The sequence below is a fragment of the Theropithecus gelada genome, chromosome 7a, assembly GCF_003255815.1.
Source record: "Theropithecus gelada isolate Dixy chromosome 7a, Tgel_1.0, whole genome shotgun sequence".
Taxonomy (NCBI): Eukaryota; Metazoa; Chordata; class Mammalia; order Primates; family Cercopithecidae; genus Theropithecus; species Theropithecus gelada.
The window spans coordinates 43,165,398-43,182,635 of NC_037674.1; the positions used below are offsets into that span (position 1 = coordinate 43,165,398).

General features: G+C 38.3%; 1 protein-coding gene across 2 annotated transcripts in view; it reads left to right on the forward strand.

Annotated features, from left to right (window-relative positions):
- Positions 1-17,238, forward strand: part of MAP2K5 (mitogen-activated protein kinase kinase 5) — a 264,174-nt gene that overhangs the window by 36,696 nt on the left and 210,240 nt on the right. For both annotated transcript variants that reach the window (XM_025390594.1, XM_025390595.1), the window contains exons 4-7: positions 996-1,065; positions 6,003-6,043; positions 6,963-7,030; positions 12,693-12,741. In XM_025390594.1, the coding sequence (XP_025246379.1) occupies positions 996-1,065; positions 6,003-6,043; positions 6,963-7,030; positions 12,693-12,741 (228 nt within the window). The remainder of the gene's footprint in view (positions 1-995; positions 1,066-6,002; positions 6,044-6,962; positions 7,031-12,692; positions 12,742-17,238) is intronic.

The window sequence follows — 17,238 nt, forward strand, 5'->3', positions numbered from 1 at the left end:
TCTGCTAAAAAAAGAAACTTTTAAAGAATGTCAGTAAACAATGATAATCAAGGAGAGATTTCCTAAACATATAGTATTTAAATAATATGAACATGTTTTTAATATAGAAACAGCGAGGATGAAAAGGGTGTTCTGCTCTTTGACAGCCCCTCAAAACATAAAATCAGCAGTTTTCATTGTGGATATTTTTCCACCAAGAGCGTCACTTGTTATTTGTCAAGCATTATAAGATGTGAGAGCACAGAAGCCATCTCCAAGTTAGGTGGACATATGCTTACAAATCAGTGTATTGAAAGAAGTGGTAATCAAACCACAGTACAACCTACTGAATAATTTGTGTTTACTAAGGAGTGTGAAAGCTTTGTCACTTAGAACTTTATTTTTTGTGTGCAGAATTTTACAGTGCAATTTGGTCTGTACTAAAGTGTTTATAAGGCTAAAGCATAAAAGGTATGTTTGCTTGAAACTAGGCTACCTTTTTATCCTGTTAATCCTGTCATCTTTGGATGGGTCATATTTTGTTTGCTGTTTCCACAGTCTCTGTAATTTAGATTTCCATTATCTGTGCATTTCATACACAAATGTGAATAATGTTTGATTAACTGGCAAGCCCAATGTGAAGTTTCTTCATTTTGCTTTGCAAAATCCAGGGAAAAAGAGCAAGAAGCAATTTGGGAAATTCCACTAAAATGCTTTATGTGTTGTTTAAATATATATAATTTTCAAATATTTTGTATTATTTAATTTATATTAAATGCTAATATAAAGTCTTAACACTTTTAAAGATAAATGCCAGGGTGAAGGCTAACATACTGGACTTTCAATCCTAAATATTCACTATAGTCATTTTGGTGTGCCGGTAGGGGAAAAGTATTCTCAAGGCTGATATGTTTATACCAGCAGTTTACAAAAGTACTGTGAATTAAACAACCACTAAGTGTCTGTTCCAGTATTCATACATTACTGAGTAATCTCTTTCTATAATCTCTTTGCAGTATTATTCCACAGTAATGGAACAGCAAGTAAATGGACAGTTAATAGAGCCTCTGCAGATATTTCCAAGAGGTAATGTTGAGCAAATTCTAATCAACAATGATTATTTCAGTAAACTGTTTCATCAACAGTTATGTTTTCCAAAGGTTTAAATGCACATAACATGATGTTTAGCTCTTAATTTGAAAAACAAAAGAAGTATTCATTATCATGGGGATTGCAGGCCATATTATAGTTATGGCAGATAAAATATCTAATTTACTAGAGTAAATTAAACTAACTAGATTGTTTTTTGTTTTTGAAGTACATGCTTACATTAGCTTAAAGAACTCTTTGGGGGTCCGCATGGTTTCTAAACCAAGGCAAATGAATGGCTTTAATCCTGGATATTTATAAACTGTGGCTCATGATGGCAGCCAGAGCTGCGATTGAGGAGAAAGCTTTTAGCTAGTGCAGAAGCTAAGATTTACTGAGGTGTTAGGAGAGAAATTTTGGTGGAATGTTTGGTGTCTGTTTTTTTGAGGAGGTATTTTCTAAATAGTTGAAATTCTTCACAAATGGAAATTTGATTATCTCCAAAAATAAGAGCTGATGAGAGTAAGTTTCAGTGAATCACTTGGTCAGATAATTTTCTTTTTCCCTTTTAGGTTTGGCAGTACTATCCTTGTATCAGATATGATTGTTCAACCGTGTATAAATGTTCCCTCAAAATTTGAATAATGGTGAAAAAGAACAGTTTAATTATATAAACCATTAAGTCTTTCACCCGTTATACATTGCCCCACTTGGAATCCATGTTTTCTAACTAATGGAACAGATAAGGAAATTCTCTAAGTAACCCTTCTAGAAATAACTTAATTGAAATAATTAAAAGTTAAACTTACCTTCGTTAACTGATACTGTACAAATAATCATGGTATGAGTTTTCCAATTAAACATTCTAGACTTTCATTACCTGTAACTCTCTGAAGTTTGAATGGCTCAATTAACCAGTAGGCTCCTATTTGCACTGATAAAGTCTCCAAAGGCAGCTGGCTTGGCCAACCCTCAAGAAGATCTGGGTTCAAGAATAATATTGCTCTTTTAGCATATGTGTGGGCAGCAGAATCGGGAGTGCTTAGTATATTACTAATAACTTATTGAAGTGCTAAGTAAGTACAGTTGGGCTATTTAAGGCCAGTGATAGTTCAAAATAAGGATTGTGATTAATCCACTTCTGTGGTACTTGAAGAATAACCACCAAAACAGAAAAAAAGAAAGAAATGTTGCTATTTCCGTTTATTAGGCCAGTGATTAGGATGTAAATTATTTTTTTTGTTTGTTTGAGACAGAGTCTCGCTCTGCCACCAGGCTGGAGTGCAGTGGTGCAATCTCGGCTCACTGCAACCTCTGACTCCCTGGTTCAAGCGATTGTCCTGCCTCAGCCTCCTGAGTAGCTGGGATTACAGGCTCATGCCACCACACCCAGCTAATTTTTGTATTTTTAGTAGAAACAGGGTTTCACCATGTTGGCCAGGATGGTCTTGATCTTCTGACCTCGTGATCCGCTCCCTTGGCCTCCCAAAGTGCTGGGATTACAGGTATGAGCCACCTCGCCCAGCCAGGAGGTAGATTATATCTTAATGTTTGTAGTGACTGGAGAATTTGGGCAAGTTTCAAAATTCTTTCTTTACAAGGAATACTATTTTACAAACTGAAAATTTCTATTAATTTCTCTACTGACATTATAGCTCTGCCATAGAAAACCCTGGTTGCAGTATCCTGGAGAAATATACTTCCAGGCAGGGCACAGTGATTCATGCCTGTAATCTCAGCATTTTGGGAAGCTAAGGCAGGCGGATTGCTTGAGCTCAAGAGTTTGAGACCAGCCTGGGCAACATGTCAAAACCCTGTCTGTACCAAAAAAATACAAAAATTAGCCAGGTGTAGTGGCATACTCCTGTTGTCCCAGCTACTTGGTGGGCTGAGGTGGGAGGATGGCTTGAGCCCAAGAGGTTCAGGCTACAGTGAGCCATGTTTGTGCCACTGTACTCCAGCCTGAGTGACAGAGCAATACCCTGTCTCAAAAAAAAAGAAAGAAAGAAACATACTTCCAATGTTGTGGGTTGGTTGTTTTCTTTCATTTTGTGAGCAGTCCTGTCATTCTCACTGTTCATCTCATTATGCTTCTTCCCATGATAATCACAACCATTTTTAGATGTCTGCTCTGTTAAGGCATTAATATTGCTTTACGTGTCATCGTCTGTAATCTTCCTGATAGTTCTGCCTATTAGGTATTATTGTTTCCAATTTATGGATGAGAATATTGAGGTTCAGAGAGGTTAAGTAACTTCAGAGTCACACAGCTTATAAGTGCTTACTATGCCCTTTGAGTAAGAATTTCATTTAAATTATAATGTGATTAAAATGGAAAGACATATATATTAAAATATAATTAGAGTGTGCATGGGAGTAGTTTGGAGGGCTTGTTTTGGAGTGGAGAGAAGAGTATATTATGGGGAGGGGATTCTTAAAGGAGGAAAATATATGAGATGTCATTGTCACATGTAGTCTTATCATAAAACCCACTAGGCTGCAATAAATTGTTAAACATAGTCTTTCTAAGCCAAATTTAAATATTTCAGAATATGAGACTGTCTTTTTATTTCTGTAGTTTTTAAATATGCTATGGTATAATTGTTTCTAGTGTTTGGTAGTCTTTTGCTTTTTGCTACCTATCTACATTGAATGTACATTTTATCATATGTAGATAAGCGAAATTATGCAAATTTACATAATCAACATGTAGACATACTGGATATATTTCCTATGTTTACCTAGTTGGTTAGAGGCCCTCACACCTTAAAAAGAATCTTTATACTGAACAAGTAGGAAGGATAGGAGAAAATGATTGTTTCCGTTTTAGTTTTTTTTTTTTTTGGAGACAAGAGTCTCACTCTATCACCCAGGCTGGCGTGCAGTGCGTGCTCACTGCAGCCTTTATCTCCCCAGGCTGAAGCAGTTCTTCCGCCTCAGCTCCTGAGTAGCTGGGACTATAGGCATGTGCTGCCACGCTGGGCAAAGTTTTTTTATTTTTCAATAGAGACAGGGTATCACAATGTTGCCCAGGCTGGTGTCAAACTCCTGAGGTCAAGCAGTCCTCCCACTGCCACCTCTCCAAGTGCTGGGATTAAAGGCATGAACCACCATGCTTGGCCATAATTCTGATCTAATAACATGTTCTCCTCATTCCAAGTAGCACAGTTGCCTTGGATAGTAACTCCCAGGTCATGGCTAAGTCCTCTCCATTGTTAAAAGATATGTTAAATATTAATAAGTGTGAACATTGACTAGCTTTACAGTAATTCCTGACCCGATAACTTTAGGAAATAGGAGGTTACTGGGTTTTTTGACTGCTGTTTACATCTCTAGTTATAAAAGTTTGAGAAGTCAATTGAGGAGTGAGGCAGATGTTAAGGTTAGAGATAAGAGTTGACGTTTGTCTCTGATTCCTTGGCTAGCGACTTTGTTTAAAGGAAATTTATGAATGCACTGCTTACTTCAGTGCAAATATTTTGAAGTGTCGTCTTAGGAAGTATTGATGGTCCCTCAAGGACCAGGCATCAAATGCATGTGACTGTAGTTCAAAAGGTTAATTTCCATTTTAAGGAAAGAAGATTTTGAGTCTTAATTTTAGTGCATTTTAGAAAGGCAAGTGAAAACATTTTGTTATGGTTTAGATATATTTTCTAGGAAAAATAACGTAATAAATTTGAGTATATTTGAAATATACAAAATGAAAGCAACGGAAGTGTTTTGTAATTATTACCCATATCTTCTCCTTTTTTTTTTTTTTTTTTTTTGAGACAGAATCTCACTCTGTCACCAGGCTGGAGTGCAGTGGCATGATCTCAGCTCACTGCAACCTCTGCCTTCCGGGTTCAAACAATTCTCCTGCCTCAGCCTCCCAAGTAGCTGGGATTACAGGCACCTGCCACCACGCCCAGCTAATTTTTGTATTTTAGGTAGAGATGGGGTTTCACCATATTGACCAGGATGGTCTTGATCTCTTGACCTCATGATCGGCCCACCTCAGCCTCCCAAAGTGCTGGGATTACAGGCATGAGCCACTGTGCCCAGTCGTTACCCACATCTTCTTGTTATTAAACGGCTCCATTTCTTATCGTCAGAAACAGGAAAAAGACATGTACATCTGAGAGAGGGGCAAAAGAAAAAAAAAAATCAAATTAATCCATCCCCAAACAATCAATCAAAATTGACGGCCCCTTAACATACAATTTGTAGGGGACTATAGTTTTCATGTCTATAACATGGGCAGGAGGCTTTTGTATTTTTAACACATTTGTTGAAGAAGCATTTGCTGAATTAGAAAAGTACCAACTTGTAACTCAAGATGGTGTCAGGAAATTAATATTCTTTTTTCCTGGTACTGCCTTATCTCTAGGACTAAATCTTAGCACATGTCAAGATTTGTAAGAAATGTAATAAAATTAGTTATATGTCTGTATTTTAATACATTTGACTGCTTATGACTGTGCAAAGTAGTATTCAAACTAGAATGTTCCATCGCAGAATCTCTAGCAATCTTTTTGGCATTAAAAGATCCTTTTCTCACCCCCCTCCCCCGCAAAAGAATCCCTTAGCTCTTTTCAAAGTAGTTTTAAGTGATAGCAGATATACAATGTAATAGAATGAGGACAGATTGCAGAAATTTGAATTATGAAAGGAATCTAATCATTTTAGCTCAGTTAACTTGGTTTTTATATGTTTTAAGCAGAAATTGGAATTTATATGAGGTGGTGTCAGAAAGCTCTTTGCATTTATAAATGCTCACTCCTGCAAGTTAAAACCCTGGTTCATAATTCCCACTTTGGGTCTTGGGAGCCACTTTTCAATCATTTCTCTCTGCTAATTTTGGTGTCACCCTCATTTCTTTTTAAACGATTCATTTTGAGCAAATTTGTAAATGGCCCTGATGTGTTCTACAATTTAGTCAATTACTGTTTCAGCCTGCAAGCCTCCTGGGGAACGGAACATACATGGCCTGAAGGTACGAATTTCAATAATTGTTTCAGTAAAGTTAGATGGATTTGTAATGCTGTGTTCCACTTATTGAAATGTCAAATAAAACTGCACTTTCTCAAGCTCTGACAAGCGATCCTTTTATTTTTTTTTTTAAATGGGAGGTAGAGGGGGATTCATCTGTAGTATTTGCTCAGTATGTGTATATATTTGCATACGCGGGGTTTGGTACTGTATTTTCAATTATTTGGAATTGTTTTGTTGGTCAGTATCTTCAGGATAATCCTAGATGCTGGTATCTACAAAGATTTTAGTGAGAATGTAGACTTCATTTCAGTGATTAATTAAGCACATGAGCATATTGCACATGGAATACCCTCCTTTTGACATATTTATGCTAGAAACATATATCTAGCACATAGCTTTTCATTCTGTCTATTTTGTATTCTGGATTTCTGTTTAGGGCTTCACATCTGAAAGAAAAGCTGGCTTTTGTATTAGGCTCAAATATTTAATAATTAATGATTTGGACCTCATTTTTTAGTGAATAAGAAACATTCTGCATACAGTGTTCTGCTTGGTTGCGGAGCTAGAAGGATGTAACTTGAGGTTCACTACTAACCCCTGGGTATATTCTTAATGTACTTTTTGAACATACTGTTTTTATATGTATTCTAGACAGTGAGTTGGATTTTCACACTGTTTATCTCTCCTTTTTCATCACCGTTTAAATATTTAATGGAATAATGACAGGAATAGAATATTATGTAATGTATGGGTTATACGGTTTTGTAACCTATATACTGAATAGACTCCAACCGTGGGTCTGTCTAGCAACAAGCTAATTAACCTTCATAGTGAAATGAGAAATGTGTGGCAAATTATAGGTTAATTAGAACTGTGTCCTCAGAACACAAGACTGATCAAGATTCTTTCTTTACTTTTAGGTGAATACTCGGGCCGGACCCTCTCAACACAGCAGCCCAGCAGTCTCAGATTCACTTCCAAGCAATAGGTGAGAGCAGTTTAGTGAAGTGTGCCCTTGATGTGATTTATCTACAGAGTTGGGGTGAGGTGGGGAAGAAGCTAGAAAGAAATTTGACCAGTTAGATAACCTAGCTACATATTGACCAAAGAGAAAGGACCTCTTATGGAAAGGTGAATGTTTAGATTTAGACTGGGTGCTCAGAGAAGGCTGCCTGGGGAGAGTGATGTTTCTGTTTTGACCTGAAGGATGAGAAGTACGTCAAGAAGTAGAGAAGGGTGTTTCAGACAGAGGGAAGAGCGTAGGTGAAGGCCCTGAGGTGGAGAAGAAACTCGGCATGTTTGTGAATAGGCCAGTTTGACTGGAGCACAGGGAGGGGTGCTGGGTTGGGGAAGGGATTTGGAGAGAGGAGATGAGAGAGCAATAGGAGTGATAGGAGCTAAGGAGGTAGACAGGACTCATCATGCGGGGCCTCGTAGGCCCTGTCATGTTTGAATTTTCCTCTCAGTTGCACTGGCGAGCAGTTAGAGGGCTTTTAGTAGGACAGGGACGTGGCCAGCCCTATGTTTTTAAAAGATTCTCTGCCTGTGGTGTGGCAAATGAGCAGAATCTAATCCTGCCCTCTTTTGATGTTTGACTCCCTACTCCTTGCCAAATGGTCTTCAAACCTCTTCCTGAACATCCCTGTTGGAGGAATGCACTTTATCAGCCAAGGCACGTCCTTCCCTTTTTTATTCGGCTGTATCTCAGAAGGCTCTTTTTGTGAGCTGGAATTTGTCTTTCTATAGCACCCACTCATAACATTTTAGTTAAGCCCTCAGAACGTGGTTGTTCCCTCTTCCAGGGGAACAGCTCTTCCAATGGTCTTCCCTCCAAACACAGTTCTAGATTTTCTGTCTCAGTAAATTCTCCCATATCCAGTCTATTGCTAACTCCAGATAACCTGTCAGTCCTCCTTCACTGCTTCCTAGGCCTCCCTCAGTGCCACACCCTGTCAGTCCCCACACTTGTAGGTTCTACCTTCTGAGTAGCTCTGAGTCTTTCTACTCACCAGCATCCCTGCTGCTGTGTGGGTGGTTCTGGCTCTCCACATCGCTGCCACAGCCTCCTGAGAGTCTGCTCCCTCCGTTCTTGCCCCATTGAGCCCCTCCTCCACCCTGCAGCTGGAGCCACCTTGCCAGTGCACAGTCCTGAGCTGCAGTCATTCCCTACTTTAAAACTTCACTGCTCTTCATGCTTTCAAGATGAAGTGTAACCTCCACAGCAGGTGAGCAGTGGCCCTTCACATATGGGTGCTCTGTGTACTCCAGCTTGTTGACCTGCCTCTCCACGGCATCCCACCTGACATTCCAGCTTTGCTGATGAACACATAGTGCCCTGAATGGACCACTTTCTTCTCTCTACTGGGCCTGCACATTTTCCCGTTTCTTTTCATCCCCACCTTGACCTTCAGTCTGGCTAACCTTGGTTATCTTTGAGGGCTAAATTATCTTCTTCTGAAAACTGTCCCTGATTACTACCCATCTCCCAGTGCACACCAGGGACCTCTGTAGGAATTCCTATGATATCCCCACGCTTCCTTGTATTGTAGCAGTGAGCACATTGTATTATAATCACCTCTGTCCTCCAGTAGATTCTATACTCCTTGAGGGCAGTGACTGTAGCATATTCATTGGCAAAGTTCCAATTCCCAGCATGATGCTTGCCATATAGGTTATAGTCAATCATGTTTGAATGAATGTATGTGTGAATATACTTGTATTTCTTTTACATCTTGCCTCTGGACTAAATTCTCCCATCTCTTTCATCTTTTCTGATATGACATTACTTCTAGTCCCCTCATCCTTTTACTCTTCTTTGGATATCTCAGTGTCTCTCTTCAGGTGTCATACTCAAGTTACAGTCGTAACACATTTAAATTTTAAAATGTTTTTATTTTATTTCATTACTTTTTTAGAGATGGGGTCTCGCTCTGTTGTGCAGTTAGAGTGCAGTGGCGCAATCATAGCTTGCTGCAACCTTGACCTCCTGGGTTCAAGTGGTCCTTCCACCTCAGCCTCCCAAGTAGCTGGGACTATGGGCCTGCACCACAATGCCTGGCTAGGCATTTTCTTTTTTTTTAATTTTTTAATTTCTTTTGTAGAGATGGGGTCTCACTGTGTTGCCTAGGCTAGTCTCAAACTCCTGGCTCAAGCAATTTTCTCACTATGACCTTCCAAAGTGTTGTAGTTACAGTCATGAGCCACCACAGCTGGCCTTAAAATGTTTTTAAGAGTGATTTTTGGATAGCTTAGGTCACCATGAACATGCGGATGAATGAAATATTGAGTAAAATGACTCACAAAGAAATTGCCAAGATATTGGCCGGGCGCGGTGGCTCAAGCCTGTAATCCCAGCACTTTGGGAGGCCGAGACGGGCGGATCACGAGGTCAGGAGATCGAGACCATCCTGGCTGACACGGTGAAACCCCGTCTCTACTAAAAAAATACAAAAAACTAGCCGGGCGAGGTGGCGGGCGCCTGTAGTCCCAGCTACTCGGGAGGCTAGTTTTTTGTATTTTTTTAGTAGAGACGGGGTTTCACCGCAGTGAGCTGAGATCCGGCCACTGCACTCCAGCCTGGGCGACAGAGCGAGACTCCGTCTGAAAAAAAAAAAAAAAAAAAAAAAAAAAAAGAAATTGCCAAGATACAATTTTTTCTTTTTTGTTTTTTTTTTGTTTTTTTTAACCAAAGTTGATAGCCAGATACTAGCATAATGAATGAAACAGTATTTTCCTCTATTGCTCTCAAAGCATGGGTTGTTTTTTCTTTTGCCTTAGGTGATTGACTGTTTATTAAACTGAATTTACTCATCCACTTGGTGTTCCTAGGTCATAATTACTGAATTCAAGTCCTGCTGCCAAGGCAAGGCCTTTCCTAAACTACTTAGCTTTCTCCTTCTGTAAATTAGGATGATTAAACTTTCCATCTATCTACCACTGGTGTTAGAAAGATTGATGAAGCTGTATTAGGAATCACGTTTTATTTCTTGGATGAAAGGCATTTTATAAATGCAATGAATCAAAATGTTATTAATTCAAGTTTATAACGTAATGCAGTATCTATGTAGAAACCTTGCCTGGACTTTGTTTGGTTATTTGTGTCTTTACAATAATTGGAACTATCAAATTGGGAGTCATTTGTGGGAAAACTAGAATCTGAATGTTTCCCAGAAAAAAATATGTGTGTGTTTGTGTGTGTATAGGAGATAGACAGACTTTGAGCAAGGTATGTACCTTAGAGGTCTGTATCTTAGTATCCTTTATAAATTAGGGATAATAACTATACCTGGAGTATAGTTATTATAAGGATTAAATTAGGATAATAAGCATTTAGCACAGTGCCTAGCACATGATCATCACTTGATAAATAGCAGCTATTATTATGTTAACTGGACTGATTTTAGGCAGCTGTGTATTTTTTCCATATGTGTTTCAGCTTTCATCCTATTCTACAAAATTGTTAATTGCCACTTTAGTGCATGGAGTCTTAGACGTCGTAGGACATTAAAGTCAAGAACCCTTGGATGAGGACATACTTTATAAAATCTGGGAAAATAGGGACTCAGGCTCCATAGTTTACATTTGACCACAGCAAAAGTTTAAGATATATGTAGAAAGAAGAGTAATTATAACTTGAAATGGTAAAGTGTGATCAAACTTGAAGTCTGAGATTCTCTCAAACGTAACTTATTAAAGGTACCAAATGGAATATGTGTATTTCATGTTAGGTCTTGAGTCCTTTCTCTTTTTTTCTTTTTCTTTTCTTCCTTCCTTTCTCCTTCCTCCCTCCCTCCCTCTCTCTCTCTTTCTTTTTCCCTCTCTTTCTCTTTCTCACTCTCTCTCTCCCCTTCCTTCCTTCCTTTCTTCCTTCCTTCCTTCCTTCGTTCCTTCCTTCCTTCCTTCCTTCCTTCCTTCCTTCCTTCCTTCCTTCCTTCCTTCCTTCCTTCCTTCTTTCCTTCCTTCCTTTCTTCTTTCTGAGACAGGGTCTCATTGCTGTCACCCCCCATTCTGGAGTGCAGTGGCACAATTACGGGTCACCACAGCCTCAACCTCCTGGCCTCAAGTGACCTGAGTAGCTAGGATTACAGGCAGGTGCCACCATGCCTGGCTAAGTTTTTAATTTTTTTTAGAGATGGGGCCTTACTCTGTTGCCCAGGCTTGTTCTTGAACTCCTGGGCTCAAGCGATCCTCTTTCCTGGGCCTCCTAAAGTGCAGGGATTACAGGCTTGAGACACTGTGCTTGGCCCCTTTTGCTTTCTGATATATTTATGATCTTAATATCTTACTGCATTACTACTACTGCCACCACTGTATAATAATAACCAGAGCAGTGACCACCATTTATGGAACCCTGAGCATATGTCAAGTCATTTACAGGCATGAGCCACTGTGCCTGGCCTCTTAACAGGCTTTAAAGCTCAAATAGAATATTGTTGGGAAAAGGTGCTATTTTATATGCTACTCTACTAGTCAGGTAGATATTCACAGGTATAACTCATTATAAAGCTAGAAGTCTTCAGAGCTCCCCTTGACTACCATTCTTTATTCAAGAAGGACTTTCACGCCGGGGTAGTGGCTCTTGCCTGTAATCCCAGCACTTTGGGAGGCCGAGGCGGGTAGACCACCTGAGGTTGGGAGTTCGAGACCAGCCTGACCAACATGGAGAAACCCCTGTCTCTACTAAAAATACAGGCATGGTGGCACATGCCTGTAATCCCAGCTACTCGGGAGGCTGAGGCAGGAGAATCACTTGAACCAGGGAGGTGGAGGTTGTGATGAGCCGAGATCGTGCCATTGTACTTTGCACTCCAGTCTGGGCAACAAGAGCGAAACTCTATCAAAAAAAAAAAAAGGACTTTCACTAAATTTATCCATATGAGTGTTAACATAGTCATACATGTTCAGAAAACGCTTTAATATTTCCTAAATAACTCTGGAAGCTGAGTCTTGTACCCATAGGAAAGGAAAAAAAAGCCAGCTAAAATTTATTAGTTTTGTTTGTAAAAACACACCTACTATGGACAAGACACAGCACTAGATTTTTTGTAATATTTAATTTTCCTGGTTACCCTGTGAAATTGATATTTCCCCCATTTTACAGAAAGAGGAAATTGAGGTTCAGCGAGGATAAGTAACTTGTCCCAGATCACACAGCTAGTGAGTACCAGGATTTATTTGTACTACATATTTGCTTCCCAGGAAACTCAATTATAACTTTTAACTGTGTGAGAGACCAGGACTTAAATTATCTGTTTTTTCTTTTAAAGTTCCATAATCTTTATTTGCTGTGAATATTAGTGCTTAGCAGCTGACATTGTCCACATGAAATTGCCTCTGAAAGGCTATCTAAAGGCAGTAGAACTAATGACCATAAAAAAGTCACTGAAGTAGTTCGTAAAATATTGTAGCTTCATCTTGACTGTAGGCTTCTTTATTGCTTTAGATTACTAATAGAGTTTTAGTGTCTTTATTTGATACCTTTTGCATTTGGCCAGTTACTTTTGAAAAAAAAAAAATTATATCGGGAGAAGGATGTGAGGAGTGTGCTCAATTCCTATACCTAAAAGCAAAGGTGTATTTCAGTCTGGAATTTTCAGTGGTGTTCAGAGGTGTTGATGATCTTGCCACTAAAAAGTGTTTTTCCTTTTCAGCTTAAAGAAGTCTTCTGCTGAACTGAAAAAAATATTAGCCAATGGCCAGGTAGGTATTATTATATATTAAGATTTGCACATAGTAATAACATATTACTGTCCATTTTTTGTATCCATAAGCTTATTAAACAGATAAAGAGTCTGTGAGTTTCCTGTCATAAATGAATAACATGGCTTAATTTGATTGGCAGAACAATTTGCAGCCCGTTTTTCAAACTGTGCTAATGGGTTTCACTCCCAGCAGATTGAAGTACCATGCACACACCCTGCTGCCATCTCAGTTTTTAAAAAGTTAATCAGTTCTGAACAAGTGTGTCAACTCAGGGGCTGTTGAAATGGCCCTGCATTCTGAGGTAACTGTTTCTTTCATTATCTTTGGGGAGAAAAGGAAAAACCATTACTTTTTCACCTTAGCTCCTTCTTTTGTCCTGAAACTAACACTGGCTTTTTAGGGAAGCAGTGACAGCAGACCTTTGGCATAGAAAATTCCTGGCCTTCAGGAGACCTTGGTTTGCCTCGTAGACTGGCCATCTTATGCTGAATGACCTAACCCAGCCAGTGAGGGGCAAACGAGCCTTCAGGCCAGTTATTTCTTACTAATTTTGATTCAAGTAAATGGACACATCTGAAATAGTATAGTGCTTTTAAACATACACTGGTAAATTAAGCTACCTACAGGGTCCTCGATTCTTCAATAGCAACATAAATGCATTTTAATGTTTGTTATAGTGGAAGCCCTTTGATAGCCTTGGAGGCAGGCGCCTGTCCATTGCGATCAAGCCTGCCTATTAGGCTCTATTGACTGAGACATCTGTGTCACTGCAAATAAAAGACTCTTATTGATTTTCTTAACTGCTGTTCACTTCCCGTCCATGTTTCGAAGGCTGAAATCTTAATTATCTCAGATGCTTATTCAGTGCCTTCACACGCTGACCTCTCCAAGCCTCATTGGCATTTCATGAATCAAGTACTTGTAGTGGAGCATGTCAAGAAGACAAAGCCAGGTCCTCATGCCTGTCCTTTAATATCACCTGTAACATTGTGGCCTAATACATGTGCATGCCTTAAAACAGTGCTGTATGGTAGTGATTCTGGAGGCCTTGCTTATTTAGCACACAATTCCTTGAACACAGTTAGAAGAAATTAAGTTGATCTGCTTCTGACATCTGATTGCCATCCAGAGTATGTGAATTCCAGTCCTTAAATATCCTGTATACAGCTAAGGAGAATCTAGTGGTGTATGTATAATCTTTGCACTCTCAACATTTTAGATAGTATTTATCGAATACCTTTAACTTTCAGCAGCCAAAGGTTTGTTTAGATTGAGGTCCACATCTGTATCACCTCAGTGCCTTATATTTTGTTAGAACCAGTATATATAAACAAAATCTGACTAAAAGGAAAGATACTGAGCCTAGGATATTTGTGTATCTTCAACATGCTTGCATTCTAGTTACTAATTGTAGTTTATGTATGAGTCACTGTGTTCCTTAGCTGGAAAATATATTTCAAAATTGACATAAATTAAGAAGCTTTAACTACATTTATTCAGCCCAGGCAATGGAAAATAACCTGTCATAGACTCTTCTTCCAAAAATGAAAAACAGTTTTTTCCACTGCAAAAAAATAATGTTTTGACAGTAAACCTAGTACCATAGATATCTTAGTGGCTTCAGTTATGAGGTTCTCTGTGGTGGGAGGTTGTCATGGCAAGGATTTTTGACACTTAAAGATTGTTTATTGCTTTCCCTTGGGAATGTGATAACCTCATATTAAACAATACAGCTTTTTTTTTTTTTTCTTTATAAGGATTAGCCTTTCTTACATTTACTTGCACTCAAAAAATTCCCTCAAAAACCAAAAAAAACCCACCTTTGGAAGCTTTCAAAATGTCTCCTTCTACTAATTCCTTAATTCCTTGGTGCTATAGGGTAACTAAACAGTGAGTGAAATTGCATTGCAGTGAGGTACTGTGCACAGTTGTAGGCATCAATAAATTTCTGGGCTGAACACTGACACCACTTGATATGGAAGATGTAAGTCACATTTAATGATACTTTAACACTTGAGCATAGTTTTTTATTTTAGTGGTTTATGCTCTCAAGCATTAATAATGATTTGCCTTTCCACTAGCCTCCACTTAGATTTAATAAGGAATTCATATTAATCATTAAAAGAAAGGGACATGATTCTTCAAGATAATCAAATATTGACAAGTTAGAAATAGCTTTCTGCCTGGGTTCATTGATATAGGTTATGTGATATAAATATTTATTTCTTTTCTGTCACTCAGAGTAAATGCCACCAATTGATTCAGCATTGATATAGTGTCAACAGTTCATAAGAAACATTTGACTGGCCTGTGTTTTCCGATTAGTCTCTGCTCTATAAAGTGAGATTTACTAAATCTCTCCAATTGTCTGCTCATAGAGTGTGACTGCTTTCTGAAACCATTATTGCTTCGATTTGTGAAGCAAAGGTCTAGTGATGGGACTAGTTTCTGTCAGACCTTTACATATAAAATAAGGATTAATTGAGCATTTTTATTTTAATGATTTATAAGCGATAGGTACTGATTCTTCTTAACACAGACAGACAATAAACAAAGAATATTTTCTGTGCTGATCCATAATTGAATTCCATTTCATTTTTTCCATTAATTTCATTAATATATTAAATCAAGCACTTTAAAAAAAGTTTAACATTTAATCTTTGAAATGGAGACATTGTTTTCCTGTTATTACTTTATGTTGGAGTAATTCCATTTTTCCAGCTTAAAAAAATAAATCAGAAGGTATTTTTGGCATGTTTTATTGAGAGCTATAAATCAGTCTCACTGATGTGTTTTCTGGATGTGTTTTTCCTACTTCAGTTCTAGTGTGGCATCATCTGTTTAACATTGGCCCTTGATTTGAAACTGATTAGAAATAGCCCAGAGGGTCAATTTGAAGAATTTAAAAAGTGCACAGTTACTCCAAAGATATGTGACTTTGGCCTTTGCATCTCTAAAGTTATTTTTTCTTTTTCTGTTTTTTAGAAAGATTTTTTAGGAGAGGGTGGCAGTATTTTCCTATTCCTGATAAATCAAGTATAAATCTACTCAAATCAGATGTAAAACTAATTCTGGTCCAGCTGCATCTTTTGGCTGTTATTTCGATAACTTCAAAAAGCCTTTAGAAAAACTTTCTGTACTTGGCTGGGTGCGGTGGCTCATGCCTATAATCCCAGCACTTTAGAAGGCCCACTTGAGGCCAGGAGTTTGAGACCAGCCTGGCCAACACGGTGAAACCCCTTCTCTACTAAAAATACAAAAAATTAACTGGTTACGGCGGCCCATGCCCAGGTGGTGGAGGTTGCAGTGAGCCAAGACAGTGCCACTGCACTCCAGCCTGGGCGACAGAGCAAGACTGTCTCAAAAAAACCCAACAACAACAGGAAAACCTTTTTGTATTTAGAAAAAAAAGGAAGGGGGAATAGGTATCTACTGTAAAATTAGGTTTAAAAACTGTATCATTACTAGTATATATAACTCTTAGATTCTTACAGTTCATCTTGGATTGTAGAGGAAGACTGAAACATAAATGAGACTGTGTATGTAAGCCCAAACTACACAACCCTCCTTTACCCACACAAACCCAACCTGACTCTGCCCATGGGTTGTTGCTGTCTCTGTTTCTTTTATGGCCCCTGCCTCTCTTTCAGCAGGAACAGAGCTCAGTGCCAGTCATTTCTCTAAGGTCATTTGCTGTCTTGGCAGTTGACATGTAATTGTAACTCCTGTGGCTTTTTCTTCCTCCTCCCTCACATTTATTATTCTGCCTTTTATTTGCTTTTTTAGTTAAAACAAGGAACCTGGACTGTATTTAAAAACTACTTGGTATTGTTATTGAATAAAAAGCTGTCCTTCACCTGTTTTCAATTTAAAGAGCTGTGTGATTTTAAAAACGTTTTTCTTCTTAAAAACTAGCATCATAGCTAATGAAATTGCTTTTAACTTGTGAGTGTCTTTCCGTTGATTGTTTACCTTCCTGTGGGCCAGTAGCCATTGATAGGAATGTCCCGCCATACTTAACACCTGAGACAAACTGCTAAGCTATGATGTTGAACTGGAGTATACTGAAAGACTGAGTTTTTGACTAGTTATGTAACCTAAGTAAAGTGGGCTAACTGGTCTTAGAATGCTGTAAAATTCTGTGATTTTTTTTAAATGATACTTGATCCCAACTATAATATTTAAATACAATATTCTGTAAGCTTCTAAATATCACTTTCTTATGTAATGAACACTCTTCCTATGCTTCATTTTGAAAAGTTGAATTAATATCCTTATCTAAATGAAAAAGGCAAAAATGCTACTAGTTGATTGTAGATCCCTTTAGTGATTTTTTCATAGTTAAGATCAATTAAATTAGCCTAATTGATCAGAGATATGAAGTTCTAAAAATATTTTTTGTAATCAATTCTTGGGCTCTGCTTTGTTTTTCCCATCCCCTCCCAATTTCTTTTTTTACATGAGTATTTGTACAGCATATAAAAATTAGAAAAT